The 21,797-nt window shown below is 38.1% G+C and overlaps 2 protein-coding genes across 2 annotated transcripts in view; one reads left to right on the top strand and one right to left on the bottom strand.

The window, feature by feature from the left end:
- CTNNA3 (catenin alpha 3) overlaps positions 1-21,797 on the top strand; it is a gene marked incomplete at its 3' end in the record, with an annotated part of 494,076 nt that overhangs the window by 146,355 nt on the left and 325,924 nt on the right. The window lies entirely within an intron of this gene.
- Positions 10,210-21,797, bottom strand: part of LRRTM3 (leucine rich repeat transmembrane neuronal 3) — a gene marked incomplete at both ends in the record, with an annotated part of 91,285 nt that continues 79,697 nt past the window's right edge. The window contains one exon of the mRNA XM_084265093.1: positions 10,210-10,419. Within this exon, the coding sequence (XP_084121219.1) occupies positions 10,210-10,419 (210 nt within the window). The remainder of the gene's footprint in view (positions 10,420-21,797) is intronic.

Raw genomic sequence — 21,797 nt, 5'->3', positions numbered from 1 at the left:
AGGTCAGATCTTCTGAAGCTGATGGTGGAATTTCAACTGAATTTAATGAACCCAAAATATCATCTTGTTTCAAGGAGTTAAGCTCAGCTCTGTAAGATTGTAACAGGACAGCTAGGTAGTATCTGGTAAACATTGTGGGGAGGTGGTGGGGAATAGAGTTGTCTTAATTTTTTTTTTAAATTGTGGTCTTAGAATATTTCATGCCGTGTTTTTTGTTGTTGCCTATACTGCCAGACATTCATGTTTGCTGTAGTGCCTTGTAACATTCTTTGGAATATATACTCTGTGGTTTTGGTAAATTGCAGTCCTGGTTCTATCTCTCTTTTATTGGAATTGTGCTGTGGCTTTGATGTTATGACATTCACTCTCTGAGGTTTGGCTGTTAGATTCTTTTTCTATTGACATTCATGATGCAAGATGGAAGCATTTCTGCAAAGCAGAGGAAGAAATTTTAGTTTGGCCTTCTGTTTAAGTTAAGTAAATTGATAGAAGGAAAAAAACATGGAAAATAGTGTAAATTCATCCCGTTCTCGTGTGGTTTTTATCAGTATTTTGTGGCAGCCAAAATTTCTGACCAGGGCTAAACTCTCTCTCTCTCTTGGTCTTAAACTGCATGCAATTATTCAGAGTATGCTGTTTCTCATTGTAGGAAGCCTTATTACCCACAGATAAACGTATTCTGTCATCTTTTCCTTCAACAATTACCCTTCTCCCTCCACCACAAAAGAACTCAGGAAAGATTTACAAGGTTCTGCAGCCCACAAAACCTGTTTCATTATTGCAAAATCAAGTATATCTGATTGCAAAGCTTTTATTTTAGTAAGAATCTTGGGAGCAGAGTATTGTACAGGTTTTGGTGTTCACTTGTTAAGGGTGAAAAATGTGCTTTTAAAAAATAATTCTTTAGAGAGCTGTGGCTGCAAATCAAAGCCCTGTTTGTCAGAAGAAAAATAATAGGTCTACTTTGAGATGTCCAAACAGAGTGAAGTATTTAAGCCAAAAAGATAACACTGGTTCAGTTAGTATTTTTTTAATCCCTCTAGTGTTACTATCCAGTCTTTCTGATGTAACATAACTTCTTACTGTTTTTTACTGCCATGGCAAGCAAGGTAGGCAACTGGTTAAATGTAGATGTCATCGAGTTCATGCCCCTTCCCAGAAGGATTAAATCTGATTTGGGACCAATCGGTAGGAATGAACAGCTTAATTTGTGCCTTCCCATTTTCATGACTCCCTGGTGATGTGCTTATCTTGGTCTCCTGCCCTAATGACCAGTTACACACGACTTGTCAAGTCCATCCTAGTTGAATCATTTTGGTGGTCTTTTTATGTCTGCTTCTCTGTTTTTTCTGCTGCTTTCTCCATTTTACATGTGTACTGTGTCAGCTGTACAGCTAGAATTAATGTTTTCCTTGGTGGATGTGGTTGCTAAAGTTTGTGGCATAGAAGAAGCTGTTTTTCAGAGAACTACTGATTCACTTTTGGACAGCTTTAAAGGAGATAACTGGCTTTGCGTTAGAACTATCTGTAAGGATCCCAGTAGTAGTTACCGGTAGTATTAATAGCACATTTCACCCTCATTCTTAGTTCTGCTTTGCATGTTTATCTCTTTAGCCAAGCAGTAGACTTACAGCTCCTACCACTTCACTTTAGTTGACCTGTTGATGCTCAGTGTAGATGATGAAGTTATTAGTTTTATAAAACTTTCTTGGGTTTTTAGTTGTCTTCTAAGGTTACCTTTATAACTGGGAGTCTTGTAAACTGTAAATGGAAAAATATACCACTACTGCACAGTAGACCTCTACTTTTGGTAGGCAACAGTTTGATAGTAATCATTGCTCACATGAATTAATTTTCATGTGAGTAATATTTTGGTGTCCTATGTATTATTGTTTTTTGTTTGTTTATTAGTAATTCTGTCTTAGATTTACTCTTCCACTTCCCTTGGCTTACCTGAAGACCTCTTAGGTGAAGCAGTTAAGCAATAAGTTATTTTAAACATAAAAGTACTGAATTAAGGCTCTAGGGTTTAATTTTTTCCTCCCAGGGCAATTAGAGAGTTTGAGATTTAAATGTTCTTATATGTAGGTCTTGTTTACTTTTTCTCTGTGGTCAGTTATACCTTTTAGTTCATGTATATAAGGCCAGGTTTTTTTATCCTTCTTGATTTACATTTGGATACTGTATGATAACTGATTACTGAGATATACAGAAGATATTTAATTCTAGAGAAAATGGAAATAAAATGTGTTTTGTTCAGGAGGAAGGCAGAAGTTGCGTTCTTCATTTTCAGGTGGTTTGCCTGTGTGTATGCAGTCAAGACTTAAATTATATCCTTCTCATCTCCTATGCTATTTAGTGCCTTATTAACCCATGCCTCCTGAAAGCTAGCATTAAATACCTTCTATTCTAGCTGTGTAATAACTTTTGACAATATATATTTTTGTTCCTGCAGTATGACTTAGTTGCATCCGTGATGTTTATATCTCCTTTCTTTACATCATCTCTCAGGAGTAACACTGAATTATCTCTGCATTTAAATTACATCAGCTTTTAGCTAGCAGTGTGCATGTTTTATTTCAGTAAATGTTATATTTTTGTGGTATTAGCAGCTTCACTGCATAAATTTCCCCCCTTCCTCCAAATTTTGTAAAAGAAAAGTCTTAATATATGCCATTAATGCATACTTTTGGGAGCACAAATTAATGTATTCTTTTTTTAATAACTGGTTTTAGCAAGGTACTTGCATATTACATAGAGGAGTTTTAGAATATAATTTAGCAGTATAAATGATCTGAAATCAGTTCTTAATTTCAGTGGTTTTCTTAATTGCTTTGATAAGGAAAACATGTAACTTACAAAATTCCTGAGACAAAGTGTATGTGGGTAGGGAAGAAAAGAATGAACAAATGCGACTTGATGGTCTTGAAGGTCTTTTCCAACTTGAATTATTTTATAATTCTATGAAATGCCAAAGAATATTGGAGAAGAAACCAGAAGCAACTTATATTTGAGATGTCATTTTAATTTTAAACCATGAGATTGATCCTACAGTGCTGAACAGGGGCAAATCTTTATGCCTCTCAGGGATCCAGGTAGAAGATCTCATCTTCAGTGAGATTCTTTGTAGATTCAAAGAAATAGTGGAAAAAAACTTCAGGAATGAAATAGCACAGAAATTTCTATACTGAAGCCTGGCAGAATTACAAATTGTGTCTTAGAAATGACATACTGTTATATGAATTATAATGTCTTAAAAATGAAAACAGAAGTGTAACCAATAATGCTTGTTCCCAATCATGTTCTCTAACACTATTCCTCTTGAAAGATATACTTTTAAAAAGATCTAAAAAAAAAAAGAAGTACTGATCCTCTTCACAAGCAGTGCATCTATCTTTCTGAAGGCTCAAATTTTGGAAAATATCTTTCTTTTCTTAAACATCATTAGACTTTCAACCAGTGGTAACCTGTACGGCATTTTTCTAGGTGGCCATGACATACGTGGGTGTAAATGTCTGACAGCTTTAAGTAGCAATTAGGTTAGGCATAAGGAAAAATACTCTAATAGCAAGAATTGTTTATGGAGAATATAAATTGTTGTAAGTACTGTGTTCCCTAGAGACTGAAAAGTTATTGAAGAAGTTAAAGCATCTATCAGAGTGAAGCTGATTTTGCTTGAGATGAGGAGGATGTCATCTTCACCCATCCTGGTTCTGCTTTTTGTTTTGTTTTATGAAAATGAAATTAGAACAGTTTATACTGACACCCATTAATCATATCTATTCAAGGCCATTAGAGTACAGATAAAAAATCCACTGAACAAACAAAAAAAGCAACCAAAAGGACCCCAACACCACCCTGTATAGTGGCAAAACAACAACAAAGGTTGATTTTTATTAACATGTTATAGCAGTAGCATATTTATGACTTTATATTTGCAAGATCTAGTGGTGAAGTAGACAGCACTTGAGTCAGACAAGCTCTATCGTGGGCTGGTAGGCAGCAAAACTATTCAGCGTTTAAGACTGGGGGTTTTCCTCTCTAGTAGCTTGACTGGAATAGTTTTGGTTTCTTTCTGCCATCCTCAGTTGTGACAGAACTTTTAGAAAAAGGCAAATGGCAGAAGTGTAAGAAGAAGAAATGTGAACTGTCTAGATAATGCTAAAGCAGAAGACCAAAAAAAATTCTCATCGCTCTTACTTTCAAATTGGGATACATCACTGACAGCAGTTATTTTTTCCGTCTCTGAAATTAGGGTTTTAGGACAGTGAAGCCTGAACTAATTGTGTGATCTTACTGGTTCTTTAAAAATAATGTTACCAACAGCAGGTCATGAAAGGGTGGTGCATCATCATGGCTAGAAAACTGAATCAGTTTCATTATTTCTTTTGAAAGAATAAATGACAACAAAATGTATTCAATATGAATAGTTCAGTTAATGGCTTTCCATGCCTCATTTATGACATGCTCTTGTATAAAACTGCTGAAATTATTGAAGTGCACAACGCTGGAGGGACACATCGTTTTCTTTTAATGAGTATTCTCATCACTAGCTGATGAGTTTTTGTTCTCTAAGAAGCAGAGAATTAGTATATACAAAGTCTAAATTATTTGACTTTGAAATATGTTTCATTGGTGCAATCACTTTATGATTAGACTGTAGTTAGAACTATTGCTGAATTGCATCCACCTTAACTGAACATTAATGTTAATCCAAATAAAGTCCATACTAATGCAACATTAATTAACGCTCACTTGTATATTATTATTGTTACATTTGTCACATCTCTAGTGGTGACACTTTGAAGTGTCCACTCTTATGACTGTAGTGGAGCTTTAATGTAACAGGACTGGGTATAATGAATTCCACATTGCAGGCTCATTTGCTATGGCACAGCAGGTGCTCCCTTGTAGTTAACCATCTAAAGAGACAGTTTTAAGAATGAGCTATTTACATACAAAATTGATGTTGATAAAGTAGAATAAGCTCTATGCCATGTGGGATTTTCACACTTGTACACGCTGCACTTCAGCTTACATAAAAATTCTAGTTAGGTTCTAGTGGCAAAATGTTAATTCCTTAGGTGTTCATTAAAGTAACATTAATCATGAACTCTGATGATGTTCATGTTGATTTATTCTGAAACTTTATAATTAAAATTAATCAGATTCTATAATTAGGTAGGGCAGGAAAATGGAATTTGGCCTTGTTACTTCATAATAGAACTATTAATTCACTTAAATGTTAGACTGTTCTTGAGGAATTTAATGAACATGTGCTTTTAAATATGGATCATACAGTCAACTTTGTATATAATAAAAGGTTCGTGTGTGTGTCTCTATGTTGAAAAGGGTTTTGCAATACTTTGTGCGAAACTCTTATTTTTTGTTTACCATTGTGCTTGACTTGAGAAGGCTACTCTGCTTTCTGGTGAACTGAAACTTGATTTTAAGTGTCCCTCCCCCTTCCCACTGGAAATCTGATAATCAGATCTACATGGCCTCTGAAATGTCTTTATTTTAGATGACTGGATATTCAAGCTATGTGGAAGTCATCGCTCTGACATAATTAATTACATAATAATTCTGTGTCAAAAATGGAAGTGAAAAGCGTTGTTATTACGCTATCATTCATTTGTGAATGCTCAAACGGCATTTGTACTGTTATATTGATTTTTTTATATATATATGAAGAGACTCGAAGGCTGAAAAAGGTGACTATGTTTTAATAACTGGATGAGTCATGCGCTAAAGTATTTAAAAAGCTGCCTCTTTTCTTTGTTCAAGTACTTTTATGTTCTGCATAACTTGTGAATGTTACAAATTTACATGGCTTCAAAGAAGCTGTGTACACATTCAGAGTGGGACTATGAAGAAGCTGGGTTTGGCTCAAGAAGTCTCTGATGTACTGACTGTTGGGTACTCTAGGGGCATTCTGGAGAAATACTGCCGTGGGCTTGCCCCATTCCTTAGTTCTTCTTTGGGTCCCATCTTTCAGCTGCTCTTTGAGATTGGGTGACAAGCCTGGGTGTACCTCAGAACAACTAGAAAATTATATTCTTTTACAGGTATTTATTTCTTTACAGCTAAAATTTGCCTTCAGGGAGCCCAGGCCTCTGAGACCCATGCAGAAGTCTGGAGCAGAAAGGTCTTTCTCTCAAGAGAGGAAGAACATCCTTTGAACTGTTCTTTCCCATTGTTTGTGTTTGACATGATACATGATCGTGTGGTTTGTTTACATTAACCATCTTTGAGTATTTGCATTGCTAATAAAGCAATTTCCAGAATTTATGACAGCTCCATTGATACTGGAATTCTGTCTTGCTTTTTCTAGTCACTGGTGTTGCTCTTGCAGGTTGGTGGGGTTTTCTTTTTGTGGTGGTGTGTTTTGTTTGTTTTTTGCTTGGTTTTGTTTTACCATTCGTGTTATGGTTTTTGCACAATTGCTGTTCTCTTGTCCAATCCTCAGATTGGATGCTAACAGTAAGAGATCAAAAATGCCTTGAGAGAGAAGGCTAAAAATGCAGTGGCTGTCAGTAAAGGCTGGTACGTTTTCTGTTTGTTGTATGTTGCCATGTTGTTGTATGTCTGATATTTCTGATGTTTCTCTCTAAACCATGTATATATATATTTCTTAGTGGTAGCTCTCACACCCCTTGTGAATAGTTTGTACAGAACTTTCTACTGCAAGTTTTGATCACTTTTTAATTGATATTATATTTCTTAGTGGTAGCTCTCACACCCCTTGTGAATAGTTTGTACAGAACTTTCTACTGCAAGTTTTGATCACTTTTTAATTGAAACAGCCGTCTGCTCCCTTGTATTGATGTTATTGTGGTGCTTGTTATTTTTATATACTGTCTTGAGACACATGCAGTGATTTGTTAGATGAATCACTAATCGTCCTTTATATCGTCTCTTTTAGATAGGACCTCCATTCAGATACTTATGCTCAATTTCCTAGGGGGTGTTTCAGCCCTGTAGATTGCTGTACAAGCATGATCCACTGATGGATGGTGTGAGTTATTGCTTGTAGCTAGATTTATTTTTTAAATTGTCTGGGGTTTTTTATTGATAGAGGTTATACTCTCTATCAGTTTGTATTTTGCAAGCATAATGAATTCACTCAGCTTTTTCTTGATAAAATGATCTACCAGGGTATGGTGGTGTCACTTAACTGTAACACTGAGATTGATGCTGTTGGTTACCTCTATTTCTGGTTTATGGATCTTATTGCAAAGGGAAATGATATATGAAAGTGACCCTCTGTAAATAAATATATGAACCACTATGCTCAGCCTACTTTCTTCTTGGTGACTTGTAGGTGGGAGGCTGGGGCTTTATTAGCTGGCAAATTTTGGTTTTTCCACACATTAGCTATTTCTGTGTGCTCCCAGTCAGTATATAGCTGGCAATAATCTGTTGGAAAGCAGGTGTATGAACACTAGCATAGTACCTTAGGACTGACTCCTTGCTTGGGCTACCTTAACCTAGCCTTTTTACAGAAGGTACCTACCTGTCCTCTAGTTTTCTTGAAGACAACCATCTTGTTGAGAATAGCATATTTCATGTTGATGTAGTCCTTGAAAAAAATGGCATTTGATCATATGTATGGAAGTGTATATTTTAACCCTCTGGATTTGGGGTAGGTATGTGGTCTGCTGCCGCTTTGCACCCTGGGATGTCTTATCTGTCTTGAAAAGCACTGGAGTGGCCTGTTGGGCGTACAGTGAGCCTGGCAGTACCAGTGCGCTGGAACCTGCTTGAGGTAGTGTACCCAGGAGGTGCTGGATGGCTCCTGTGACCCTCCTGTTCTACTGTTTGTCTATTTGTACGTTGGTGTGGAGCTCCAAGTCTTTCAGGAGAGATCCAAGACAACCACAACCATTAATTTATGCTTCATTAATGAGGAAAAAAGAGGAACATGTGTATGTGAGTGTATACCTAGTTGTGCGTGTTTGAATAGGTACGTCACAAAGATGAGAAAATATTTTGTTGTGCTCCTTAGCCGAAGTTCATTAGAATGTGTAACACTGAAAATACTCATGGTGTCCAGTCTTCCCTCAATGAGAGGTACACGGAGCTGTGGAACATTGGTGCATTCTGAGTAAGTGCATCAGTGCCAGGACAATGTTCATGCACCATAAATATTTGAGGGCAATGAGTCAAGGAAAAGAATTGGAAGAGTAAGAATAACCAAAATAATCTTTTGGGAGGATGGTATTTGATCCCAACAGCTCAGGCTTTCTGTTACCACCAGAATGCCTACACATTAAACTTTACAACCAGCTTTTAAATGAAGCAGTTAACTTCTTCCTGCTATACAAAAGCCCCTTGACTCCAGAATGACATCTGCATTTTTGAAAATAACGATTTGCTAATTATAAAATGGAATATAAGTGTGCACAGTAAAATTTGTGCACTGTAGATGTCCAGAAATTCAAGAACCCCTGTAGTAAAGAAATAAGAAACTTACGTGTGGAGGTTTAGGATGAGTCTTAAAAAGACAAGTGATGTTTTGAATAGCAAATGATTTGTGCAAAATACGTTACAAAATCTAAGATGCTAAATAAATAACAAATACATGTATTCTGTTTTGACACTTTGTTTCCGCTTCAAAGCTGGTGAATGCCAATTCATTTGTTAACAATATTTTGAAGCTGTTTTTCATTATATTTGCTGTATTTTTTTAAAAAAATACAAACAGTTGAACTGTAATGTTAAATTTCAGTCTTCTGCTTTGAAGCTACATGAAAATAGGCTGGGATAAACATTCAGAAAAATAGATTTGTGGTTATATAATTTCTCTTTATTATAAAAAATTGCTTCAACATATGAAACTTTTTATCCTATATTTTGGAAGGCTCACGTTCCCTTTTGTATTTCACCGAGTCAGAATGATATAATGTGTTTCTAATTTATGTAATCTTTTATGATTACAGCATGAGGGTAGTATCATCAACGTTGTTCTTGTACAGTACTGAAAAGTCTCGAAGATTTCAAACCGAAGATGGGATATAAGAACGCTTCAATCCAGATACTAAATGGTTGAAAAATAAGCAATGTAGTAATTGTAAAGACTTAACATTACTTTTTTTAAAAATCTTTGTTTTGTCTTAGCTTGATGTAATGTTAAAAGACTATCATTCTTTACCCTTTGGTCCAAATCACTGTATTTTTCAGCAAAGTGAGTTTTCTTACTTCTGAGTAACAGTTTCTGAGTAACATTCCAAGAGTAGTATAACTCAAAGGGCTTATTTCTGTTGCCACTTTGTCAGCAGCTGTCTGTGACAGATGTAGGTTTGGGGCCCGTTTGCCTTTCCGTAGAAATAGGAGTGCCTAATTTGACAGGCTATACTTTTACAGCAGATCTCGTCAAGACAGCTGCCTGTTGAAATCTGTCCATATTGTCTTGCAGAACAGTGAGACTTTATGGAACATCATCAGTGTGGACTAGCAGTTGCATACATAAACTTTCTTGTTAAAATACATCACGACATTTTTCTGATTTAGAAATCAGTCTGTATTTGAAGGCAACAGGTAAGTTTGAGGAGAATTGTTAATATTTTTTTATTTCCATTCATAAGAAAACTTTGCTATGTATTTCAAGAATTTCTTGGAAGTCTGAATAGCTAAACCCTCCTTTTGGTTAATGCATTACTTCTGGAACCAGTAGATAAAATTCTACACAATAAACACGGTAAAAACGGTGCATATTCTGCAAAGGACAGAATTTTAGATTAAAGTTTTCTGGGCACAAAAGCGGTAACAAAATGGTCCCTACAAAACAGAGTAACTTAATAACACAAGAAAAAACTTTCGTTAATTTGAAATTTTAGAAACTGAAACTTGTAAAGTAAGATGTAATTAAATTATGGTACTGTACATACCAGCTGTTCTTGGTAATTGAAACTTTACAATATGAAAAATACATTACATCTGTACAGTTTATACAGGTAGGTAGGATGAGTTTTGAAAAAGACTCACTGTAAGGGTCATACTCTGAAGTCAAAAAAATACTGCACAACTTAACTAATTACAAATTGTAGACTTGAAACAATTAATCATTGTGATACTTTTTAAATTTGAACAGGGATCCTAGAATCCATAATATTATGTCTTCTCACTTCTGTCCATAATGTTACATAGGATTTGGTTGCAGCCTCTGCTACAGGAAAAAAAACCCAACAGCAACCCCCGCCCCAGGAGTTAAGCCAGCTGCTGACTGTGTTCCTTGATTCGTGCTGTGGTGGTTATTGTGCTCAGATCCAGATCGGTTTCTAGGTGTGTTTCCACTGTCTCTTCCCGGTTATTCGAGTCATAGGGTTTGTGAGCAAGCAGTTCGTGATGCACTCCACAGTAACTTATCGTGGGCTGGTCGTAGGCGAGAAATGTTGATACGTTCATAGACAGTGGTATCTAGGGGAAAAACAAAGATAAAACCCAGCCAGTTACCAAAATACATAATCTAGTCGTCCTTCCCTGAATTTGGTGTTAAAGAAACAGACTAAGAACACTGGCTACAGCTAAGTAGTGTTGCATATAAAATAATTCCCCCGCCTCCCGCAAGCCCTGGCTTTATTGGGTGCTTTAAGCCTAACCACTGCTACCTTTCATCTCTGGCTCAGGGCTAGGTGTGTGCTTGAATGTGTTTGTGAGAGGATTAAGACGTGATTGAGATGAAATTATTTCAAGATTGTAATTGGCCTCTGCTAAGGTCAGTCAGGAAGGAGAAAGAGGAGTGACTCACTTGGGGCTATATGGAACATTTCAAATGAAATTTCACATGGAAGAATGCTTAGTGGATCTTGCTTGACTATATCAGTGAATGTGATACGTTTGGCCTGTGGGGGAATATGGATGATACAGTTCCTAATATTTATAGCATAAGCATTGATTTGAGTCTAGAAGCTTTCAGTAACTGTAGGGCCACAGTAGGTGGTGGCTTCATGCACTCTTATGCTGTGGAAGCTTCGCTGTTGCAGATTTAGTTCAAATGCTTTAGACTGAAAAATTATTAATCTTTTTTTACTGTTTTATTGGGGATTTTAAACACACTTTTACATAGAATTATTTACAATACACTGAGGAATCAGAGGGGAAATGAGTACAGGCATTTGTACTGTTATATTGATTTTTTTATATATATATGAAGAGACTCGAAGGCTGAAAAAGGTGACTATGTTTTAATAACTGGATGAGTCATGCACTAAAGTATTTAAAAAGCAAATTTCCAGTCCATTGCAAAGCTAACAAGAACAACATTTATTTTTGAGTTTTATTGTTCTCTTGCTGTTATTTTGAAGACTGATTGAAATACAATAAACTAAATATGAAGACAGGTAATACTTAAAATCCTTTTAACTTGAAATGGGAAATAGAACAAAACAATGCTGCTTCTTATTAGCACAATTGGCTGATGCATTTGGATGTCCCACCTGTACCTCTACATGCTCATGACAGCCTGGTGGAAGGACTGGTAGAAACACTGCTCATACGCTATGCAAAGCACAGAGATGGACTGAAAGATAGAAGGAAATTGATCCCACTTCCACCTATGTAGGAGATCTCAGTAGCTCATGAACAGCTAAACAACATTCGACTTCAGAAGATGGACATATGTAGCATATTGTGATCACACTGTCTGAATCAAAAGAGTATCAGTTAAGCCCGTGGCAAAACTGGGGTATCTTCATAGGATAAAATTGGAAAACCAGTGGAATGTATCCTTTTCTATCCTGACTCTCGTATTTGAAAGATTTGAGGTTAAAGACACCATTCCATTACCATAGGTGTCTGGTGATCTGTCTCTTTTCACTTCTCGCTCACAAAAATTTATGAACTCTCTTTGAAATTCATGTAGTTACCTTTAGTGTTCTTTGGCTTTTTTCTTCTCCCCTCTCATGATGAGACACTGGAAACACTGGGGGAACAGTTCAGGCTTTCTTAAAATAATGAAAATACTGTACGTGAGGAAGATCTCTGGCATTTTAAGTAAGTGTGATTAGAAGAAATACTCCACGTTCTTCCCCCTTTGTAAAAGCTAACGGTATTTTTTCTTAAACTATTGAAGGTTTCCTCTTACAGCTCAAATGTATTTTCCAGCCTGATTTCAGGGATGGGCACAATATTGGATGGCATCACCCTGGGCATGGATTACTTTTGGAGGCTGCAATGCAGGGGATGTGTACTTTCCCCCACGACTTCGCCCTCATGACAGAGAAGAGGCTGCAGTACTATGTTCTGTCCTCATTACTGTGATCACTTCCAGAACCCTGGTCCCTAAGTGATCTTTTCAAGTAGCAATTTCAGTATAGCCAACACAGTTCTTATGCCCTACTGTAAACAGGAGTGATTCCCACCCAGGCTGACTGTACCTTAAGTTCCAATAGTACTGTAGGGTAAAAACATCTCTGGTCCTCTCTGTACCTAACCTAAAGACTGCTCTAAATCCTGGAGATGGGATGTGAGCAAACCCATCTATGTTTTGTTGACCAGACGTGTATCTGAGACACAGAATTTCTTTCTGAATGAACCACCTTAGTAAAGAGTGAGGCTAGAGGGTGCGAGGTACCCCAGAGTGAGTGGAAAGGGAGAGTAGCAGGAAGGTTTTGGCTGTAGAAAGAATTGTGTAGATGTGCTTGTACTTATCTCTGCCCTCCTAGGTAATTTAGTCATATTTGTATTGCCCTTATTTTACAGGAGCAAAAGGTGATGAATGGCCTTGCATCACTAGTGGAGTGATGCAACACTTGCATGGAGACCAGACAAGCAAACAAAACATTACACAGTCTGCCTTCAAATGTGCCATTGCCTGCATTTTGATTGAAATAGTCAGTAAAGAGATCTTTAGAGCCCTTATCTATCAAAATAGAATACATGAGTTGACGTGCTTCATAAACATACAAGTCTATCTCTGTGTGTTTGGGATAACAGCTGAGGCTTGCGTACTTTTTGGAGAAAAGTTTGTTGTATGCATATGTGGCTGGAAAAAGCATGTGTGTTCTCTTAATGCCTGGTCATATTCTCAGTAGCCTTTTTTATGTCATGTATCTAAATTGCTGACATGATGATATTTTTTTCAGTAACTTTAGAATAGAAAGAAAGCATAAAGGAGGAATGGAGTACTTCCACTGGTACAGACCTTTAGTCAGGAACGTGCTGGTTATGGTTATGGACTTGTTCTCATCTCTTTTTGATGCTGACAGGCTGGCCTTTCAAGAAGTTGGCCAGCAGTGTAAGGTGGGCTGAGCTAACTAGATGTGTACAATTCCCATGAAATGTAGACAATGGCATACATGCATTCTTTCATGCATACACATGTGGGCCTGAGTGGGAAGCCATAAAGGAGGACATCAGAGTCCTAGCTGAGATTAGAGAAACAATGACTTTTGCATTAATAACGTTTTCCTCAGTCTGATCAAATTTCCATTCTGAACAAAATTAGCTTGTGTGGTTCTCCACTTCTGTTTCCTGAAGTGATGTGTGATGGCATTTCTACCTTATTCTGGGCAAATATGAACCAGGAACGAGGGCACCCTTCAGAATATTCTGCACTGGCTCTTTACAGGTCATTCTTGCAGAATGCAAAATCTGCACCTTTTAGAAAATTAGTGATACTCAGACCTGTTACAAAATCCCATGCATAGTTTCTTCTGACCTACTCCTTTTCTCTTGTTATACCTTTCTTCCCCCCTCCTTAAGTGTGTCCCCTTCTGTCTCTGTTTCCTAGAATGATCAGGACCTGATCCCCTGCCTTCTTTCTTTTCAGTTTAAGCCCTTGGGGAAGGAGGCTTCTTGATGACTCCAGTTCCTACTGCAGTTCATTTGTAACAGTCAGGTGAAGCTGCCACCAACTGCTGCTTTGTTGCTGTCTGTGTGCTGGATCACTCTGGGCTTCTTAAGCTATAGTCCTAGAACAGAAATGCCAACCCTTGTGGCATGGTAAAGAACTGAGGAACACCCCTGTTTGTATTTCCCCCTTTGTACCATTTCCTTCATGTTTTCGTCCTGATAGCGCTATGTGTCTCAGTAAAAGTTCCATCTCTAAACCTCCTGGTTTTGAACTTTAAAAAAAAATTAAGATAAGTAATAGCCCAGTATTTGTAATGATAGCTGTCATCTCTTGGACAACAATTCTGGAGTAGAAAACCCTGCATTGTTTAACTGCTAGTGATCTGTGAACATCATTTTATTTGGAGTTCAGGTTCAGATGGGTGTCCAAAAAGCCCCAGTTTTGCAGACTTACACTTCAGAAGCCTTAAAATTGCAATTACTGTTCAAGCATCTGTTCTGCAAGCTGAATTTCATTGCAGAGTAGTATATTTCTGTGCAGCACGTGTGTGTGGGAAGCTCTGGCCAGCAACCCTGTGCCTTTTCAGTAAGGAAGTCTGAAACTCCAGACTTGCTTAGCATTAAAAACGCAGCCAAAAGGCTGCATCTACAAATCAGTATAGCGAACCAGAATTAAAAATAAATAAAATTTCTGGGCAGCCCTGACAAAAATTTAATCCAGTGTTTGGGATGCTGGGGGGGGTTTTGGTGTTTCTTTTTTGTTGCTGTTTAATTGTTTGGGTTGGTTTGTTTTTTGGTGGTGTTTTTTTTAAGTAAGACTGAGAATTTGGTCCAGGTTTCTCTTTAGCAACTGCAAAGATGTGCAGGAAATAGGTTATTTTATCCAAACTGCAGAAGTATATTTGCTACTAAACATATGTGAGCTGGTTGGCGAGGGGAACGCTTCTAGCTACAGATAAACATTGTGGCAGTTGGCAAATATGGGAAAGGTTCTAGAGAAGGTTACAGCATTTATTAAGCTTCTGGTGTTGTGGCTGTGTTCTTAGAGGGTTGCTTAACCTTGGCTTTGCTTTCGTAAGAAACAGAGTTGCAATTCTTTCTGAATTTATTGTGTTTTGATTTAGAAGCAGTATTTTCAGCCTAACAATTTTGGTATTCTGTTAAATTTAATAGTCATAGGGTGTCCAAACCTCTAGGGTTGGGGGGATTTCTAGATAGCCACTGAATCCTGGAAATGAAAGCTTGGAAACTGAAGGCATAGCCACAGATCTGGAGTGGCTTAAGATTGTAGGCATGGGAAACTAGGACAGGCCAAAGGAGTATTATGTGTGGAGATGGCAGAGAGAAGCAGCTGAAAGAACAGGAAGGATGAAAAATAAGTAAATTGGGTTCTACACTGAAATAGAATAAAATGAGCTGGAGTGGAAGTGATAGAAGTAATGGAGTTGTGTCATTCTGAAAATGTACAGAGTATGGGAATGTCATTGCAGCACAGGCACGGGAACATATCAGCATATGGCCAACATATGAGAATTAAATCTTATTTCATAGAGAAGTCAGTGAAATTTTGCTGTTGGCTTTAGTAAAAAAAGGAGGAACAAGCCCTTGTAGTATATACTAGGGAACCATAAAGGTTTTATGGGCATGAATCAAAATTAAATGCCTTATTCACACATGCTGTGAGGAATACTGTTATTTCAAATGAACCTCAAGCCAAGCCTGATACTTTACCATCCATTAGTTTGTGATGTATTTGCCACATTATTTAAATTTATTGGATGTTAAATTTTGAATAATCCTATTTTTGAATTCTCTGCATGTAAAACAGTAAAAGGCTTTGAAGGAATGAAATACCTTGGGTTTATTGGATGGAGAATACATTAGAATAAGTTATAATAAATGTATTTAAGAAATCTTATCTAAATTGGTTCTTTCATGAATCTCAATGACCTGATTTCAGGCTATGACTTGCAAGTGAATGCAGTTTCTGTCTCCATTTGGGAACCCCCTGAATTCCTAGTTTCTGTTCTGTTTCCTGTACCTGTGAACATCACTATCAAATGTTGCTCTCAACAAAGCATCACTGAACCCATTTTATTCATATTTATTATACGGCATTTCCAGGATATCTTTGATTTTTATCTAAATACCTCAGTTTCCCACAACCTTTCTCATTTGCAAATCACTTGTGAAATTGTGCTCTGTTTTTGCCGCTTTTTTTTCCTCAGCCCCCTCTCAACTTTCCAACTTGCTAACTTCATTATGCCCTTCTCTTTAGCAGGGTCAGGCACTTTGACCTGTTTTCCTCTGTCCCCCTCTTTCCTATTTTCCCAAATTACTCACTGGCATGTTTCCTATCTTGTCTTCACACAGTGTCCCATGACTTCTGCATCTGTCCTTTGCTCTCTAGTGATTCCATCCCTCTGCCAACCCACTGGTTCTCCCTTCCGGCCTATGCCAAGCTTGCTCTGCTGAAATGCAGCTTGTGCTGCTAGCTGTCCCTTGTAGCCAGAACTGCCTGGTGTAATGGAGGTTATAGGCACAGCTTCCCAGTTTTTCCTGGCTGCCTCTTTTCCACGCACTCCTCTGTAGGTGCCGTTTGGTTTAATAAGTGACATTGCTGGGTGTTGTAATGCCTATCCCTCGTTATACTGCGGACCTTTAAGAATACTTTACATTGTTTTCAGTGTCCTGTTGTTTTTCTCAAGAGGGATGTATTTTCCCCAAATCCTTTTCCCCTGCTCTCTAACGCTATTATTTTCCCACATTAGCTTGGCTATTTCTTTTTTTTTTTCTCTTGTTATAAGATACAGAGAAAATGCTGTGAGAGAATAATCCAAAAAGTCTGTAGCAGTCCTGTGAGTTTTTGGGCTTGTGTTAGAAACTACTAGTGCTGAATGGAGAAAACCAACTGTACACCCCAGGCACAGTGTTGTAGCCTTGCACATACTTTGCTCCTCAGTGGTTCCTGTTTTCGGTCAATCACCCAGGTAAGTCTTGGAATATTCCAAGTGCTTTGTGGGTTTATTCATAAAGCTGCACGAGAATTATATGAACACTGATTCAGGCTTCCTATATGGGCCTCTCCTTGAAGCTGAGTCCCTGTCCCTTATTCTGTCCCTTAAGTAGTGTGCCCAGCAGCTTTCTGTGAAAGCCCTAGAGCTGTCTGGGAGGTAGGGTTATGGAAACAAAGTACCAATCTGATGATGATCTTATCCCATTTCTTTCATTGTCTGCTTCTCCAAGCATGCGTTTCCTTAAAAGTGCTCTGCTGTAAAACAAGGGAGATAATTAAAGTCAGGCTTCTGTTAAGGGAATAGATAAACCTGTTCCAGTTAATTTAATGGCTGGTCCATAGCCGTGGCTTTACAGTTCGGATCCTTCTGCTGCTCTACAAACTCAGCCATGGGGGTAAGGTTAGAAGAAGTTACTTTTTGGTGTTGGTGGTGTTGGTGGTGTTGGCATACACTGTAAGGAGGCCTTACTCTAGGCAAGCAGCAAGTTCCTTGGAGTAAACTGTGGTACATTTAAAGTGCTGAAAATGGATGGCTGCAAAGATTGCTAGTGACTTTTAAAGCTCTTACTGTTCCTTTAATCTTCTAAACTCTTAGGTGGTTGTTCTTTAAAACTTGGGTGTGCATATTTCAACCTTTTAAAGTCCAAATTCTAAAGGCCTGGGAAAGGGCAATGTGTTGTTAGATCAGTTGGCATGAAATGTCACAAGGCGTTGGTATTAACTCACCCAGCTTTACTTGACAGTGGTGGGGAGGAGCTCTGCAAGTGAGGGAATGCAAAGGGGAGGCTGTTTCCAAGCTTTTTCTACTTCTCTCAAAATTAATTTCTACTCTGTTCAGGCTGTAATGAAAAACTTAGTGAAGTGTAAACTGTAACAATGGTTTTGGTGAATAGCAAAATTTTCTTCACGCAGATGTTAAGTTAATGCCCTCTTGGTGAAGGGGAATTATTTTCTATGCAAAAGGCACATCTGCCCAGATGCTGTACATGATTTCAAAATGAAAATTTCTTTCCTGTTGCTCAAGAATGTTTGCTTTCCTTCTCCTGTGATTTTCCTTCTCTGCAGTAAATCTGGGCTGTAAAGTACAGTAGGGATGTTTCATGTGCTCTGCTTGGGTTTGGTAATGCTTCTATTCCAACATATTCACCTGTTTACCTAAGTTAGGGCCCAACAGTGTAGGGAACAATACAACTGAAACGAAATTAATTAAATTCATATGAAATATTAATATATTGAATGGAATATATTAATATATTGAATGCATTAATATGTGTCTGCTTTGTACCCCGTCTTCACTGTTCTGTTAGACTAAATGTGCATGTTAATTGTACATTGTTATCAGAGAAAGACAAGAGTGAGGAAGCAGAGGACAGATGAGAGGTCTGCATCACAGCTGTATTTTAAGCTTTTTGAGCCATCCGTTCAGTCACGCTGAACATGAGGACCAGTTATCTCCATGGCAATGTAAGAAACATATTATTTCAAAGCTCCTTGTGAAGTAGCTGCTGCTTCTAGATTTCACTTGTTCTAGTAGCTGAGTGCCCCTGTGTTTATATTGATACCAAAAAGAAGAGCTTTCATAAGTTCAAGATTAGAAGGATAGACCAGCAGCAGTAGTATTGTTATCTGTTTAATGCTTAACATGAATTTTAGGTAATTAATGATGCAGCATACTCTTTGGGAGAGGAATGTGGTGAAATAGTGAGCTGTGGTTTTCTAGTTGCTGGGCATTTTGTCCTGCTTGGTGTTAGTTTTCTCCAAGTTCAGCTAGGGTGACATTTGCTTCACATCTTCCTGCAGAGAATGTGATATATGTGGGATGAGAACAACTTGTGACTTGATTAGCTTTAATTGTTCACTTGGCTTTGAAAGCAGCCTGTATTACATTTTGGTTTAGTTACAATGTTCATGTAAGCTATTAATGTTAAAAAAGGGACAAATGATAAATGCTGTTCTGCCTGACAAGGCGAATTAATATCTGCCCTGCCTTTCTGTGGGGTTTTTTGTTTAGTTGGTTTTTTGTGTGTGGGTTCTTTTATTTTGTTTTGCTTGGGACTTTTTGGTTAGTGTTGTATTTGTGGGGTTCTTCTCTGTACAGGCTAGGGGATGACCTGCTGGAGGGGAGCTCTGTGGAGAAGAACCTGGGGGTCCTGGTGGATGACAGGTTGGTCATAATCCAGCAGTGTGCCCTGGTGGCTAATGGGATCCTGAGGTGCATCAGGAGGAGTGTGGCCAGCAGGTCGAAGGAGGTGATCCTCCCCCTCTACTCTGCCCTGGTCAGGCCCCACCTGGAGTATTGCGTCCAGTTCTGGGCTCCCTGGTGTAAAAAAGACAGGGATCTCCTGGAGAGAGTCCAGAGAAGGACTACAAAGATGATTAAGGTCCTGGAGCATCTCCCCTATGAGGAAAGGCTGAGTAAGTTGGGACTGTTCAGCCTTGAGAAGAGAAGACTAAGGGGGGGACCTTATTAATGTTTTTAAATATCTGAAGTATGGGGTGCAGGGGGAAATGGGCAGCCCCTTTTCAGTGGTCTGTGGAGACAGGACAAGGGGCAATGGCTGCAAGTTGGAGCACAGGAAGTTCCGCACCAACATGTGTAAGAACTTTTTCACAATGAGGGCCACAGAGCACTGGAATAGGCTGTCCAGGGAGGTGGTGGAGTCCCCATCTCTGGAGATATTCAAGACCCATGTGGATGCCTGTCTGTGCAATATGAGCTAGGGAGCTGCTTTGGCACGGGGGTTGGACCCGATGATCTCTCGAGGTCCCTTCCAACCCCTATGATTCTGTGATTCTGTAGTACACTGAATTGGGTTTGAGAGGGTATGAGTAAAAGAATTACCCTTTCAGTTGATTCATTGCTTAAAATAGGCTTCATAATATTTAATGATGAACATTATATTGTCCCAAAGTATTTTTTAAAATGTTATTATTGATAGATCTGTATCTCTCAAGCACTAAACTTTTTAGGTTTCTCATTTGGTTTTGCATACAAAACTTGGTGTTTACTGATAGGCTCTGAAGGCTTAATTGCTGTAGTAGGATTTGAAAAAGACAGTTCTGAACTTGGTGGGACTTTAAAAGTGAATCAACACAGATAAAGCTTTTACTTTAAATGCTGCATAAATGATGGACTCAGTTGAAAGCAGATGGGAAGTATTTGTTATACATAGAAAAAAATACTGGGTTTTGTTGTAGTAAAGTTTGTGGCACCTTGCCATTACACTGTATCTTTAGCAATCAGTAGATAATCTTAAAGTCTGAGGAATTTGTATGACTATAAAGAAATGAAAAGACACCTTTGAAAAGTACGGGGTGGATTTGTAGAGGTGTCTCAAAGAGAATATTTGCAAAACACCCACATGTATTTAGATGGGTATATATTGTACTTACACCTGTAAGTAAGACGAGCCCTAAAAAAAAGTGCAGCTCTTTCCCTTCTACCCTGAAAGTTTTATAATACGAAAAAGGAAACCAGACTATTGCTTTATGTAGAAGGAAAGGGAACTGAAAGAAGGAGCCAATGAGATCAGTTTTATATTACAGATTTGTTTCGTATTCAGGTGACATCGATCTCCTGTAAAAAAAGGATGCTATTGTATCAGGAAGTTGAAGAAGCAACATGTTACATCTGAATTTAGAGAAACTTGCACAAGCCAGGCTTAGTTAAACATTAGAGTGCCTTGTTCAGTTAAATAACCTAGGCCCTGGTCGTGCAGGATGTCTTGCAAAAAATGAATGGAGGACTTAGGAGAGCTCTGTGGAGAGTAAGGTCTGCGCATTGAAGTCTGTGACGCTCCCCTTAATGAGTGAAAAATCACTGAAGAGTGGTTGTATCAAATACCTCATCAGTTACGGCACAGACTGCAGCTACTCTTACAGATTTCATTAAGTGTGATTGTTTTGGTTGCTGGTTGAACTTCTTAGCCCATCATTGGGCTACAAGTAGGTTCTTTTGAGTGCTCTCTTCCTCAGAGGTTAGACTGTCATCTCTTGGGTAGGCTTTGTGTAGAATGTGATTAATATGATCTTATTTTCTTTATTCTTCTCTAGTTATTTAGTGTAAAAAGCAACGCTAATAACCCTGAAGTGCTATAACAGGCAATCTCATTACTTTTCATCAGGCTTGTATACAGAGAAATAAAGCAGCATTAAAATAAATAGCAGCAAATAAAGCAGAGGTTAAAGTATTACCTACTCTGAGTATCCAGAACCACAAGTCAGACTCTGAAGACGTTACGAGCCTACCTTAAGCTGTTACAGTTCTCTCAGATGACTTTCAGTAATATTGATGCATTCAGTGGTCAGTAATACGTTGTGATTATCAGGAATATTCCTACGTAATGAAAGATCAAGTTCCAGGAGCCTTAAAAGTGTGTAATAAAGGTTAAAAAAGTGCAAAAATCTTCGCCGCCCAGCCTCACCTTACCCTTCTTTTTGTACTGCTGCACTAGTTTGTGCTTGGGCTTGGCCAAAGCATGCCTAGGTATATATGGCCTGCATGGATTCATTTAAAAGGCATATCATGAAAATGGCTCTTTGGATGTAGGAAGCTACTTAGGAAGAATGAAAATGTTAAGTGCATGGGTTTGATTTCCTTCTCAAATGTCTTGCAATATAAATTCTTCTTTATACATTTTAAAGAACCAGCTTCCATGGAGTAGTGTCCTCCTGTGCACAGTGTTCTCAAATTAATAAATAAAACTAAAAAAATGTAACTTACATTCATAGTTTGCATCATCTTAGGATATGAGTAATATTATTTCAATGACTAATCCAGACATACTTGTCAGAGATGGCAAACCTATATTGAGACTGCTTTAATCCATTTGCTGATTTTTATGGTCCCGAAGTCCCTATAAGTACCTGACTGAAATCCAAATATGCTCCATGTAAAATCATCAAATCGTTTAGATTGGAAAAGACCTTTAAGGTCATCAAGTCTAACTGTAAAACTTCAGGCAGCCTGTTCCAGGGCTTGACAGCC

This window comes from Gallinula chloropus (genome assembly GCF_964237585.1).
Source record: "Gallinula chloropus genome assembly, chromosome: 5".
Classification (NCBI taxonomy): Eukaryota; Metazoa; Chordata; class Aves; order Gruiformes; family Rallidae; genus Gallinula; species Gallinula chloropus.
This window is presented reverse-complemented; position numbering and strand designations above follow the sequence as displayed.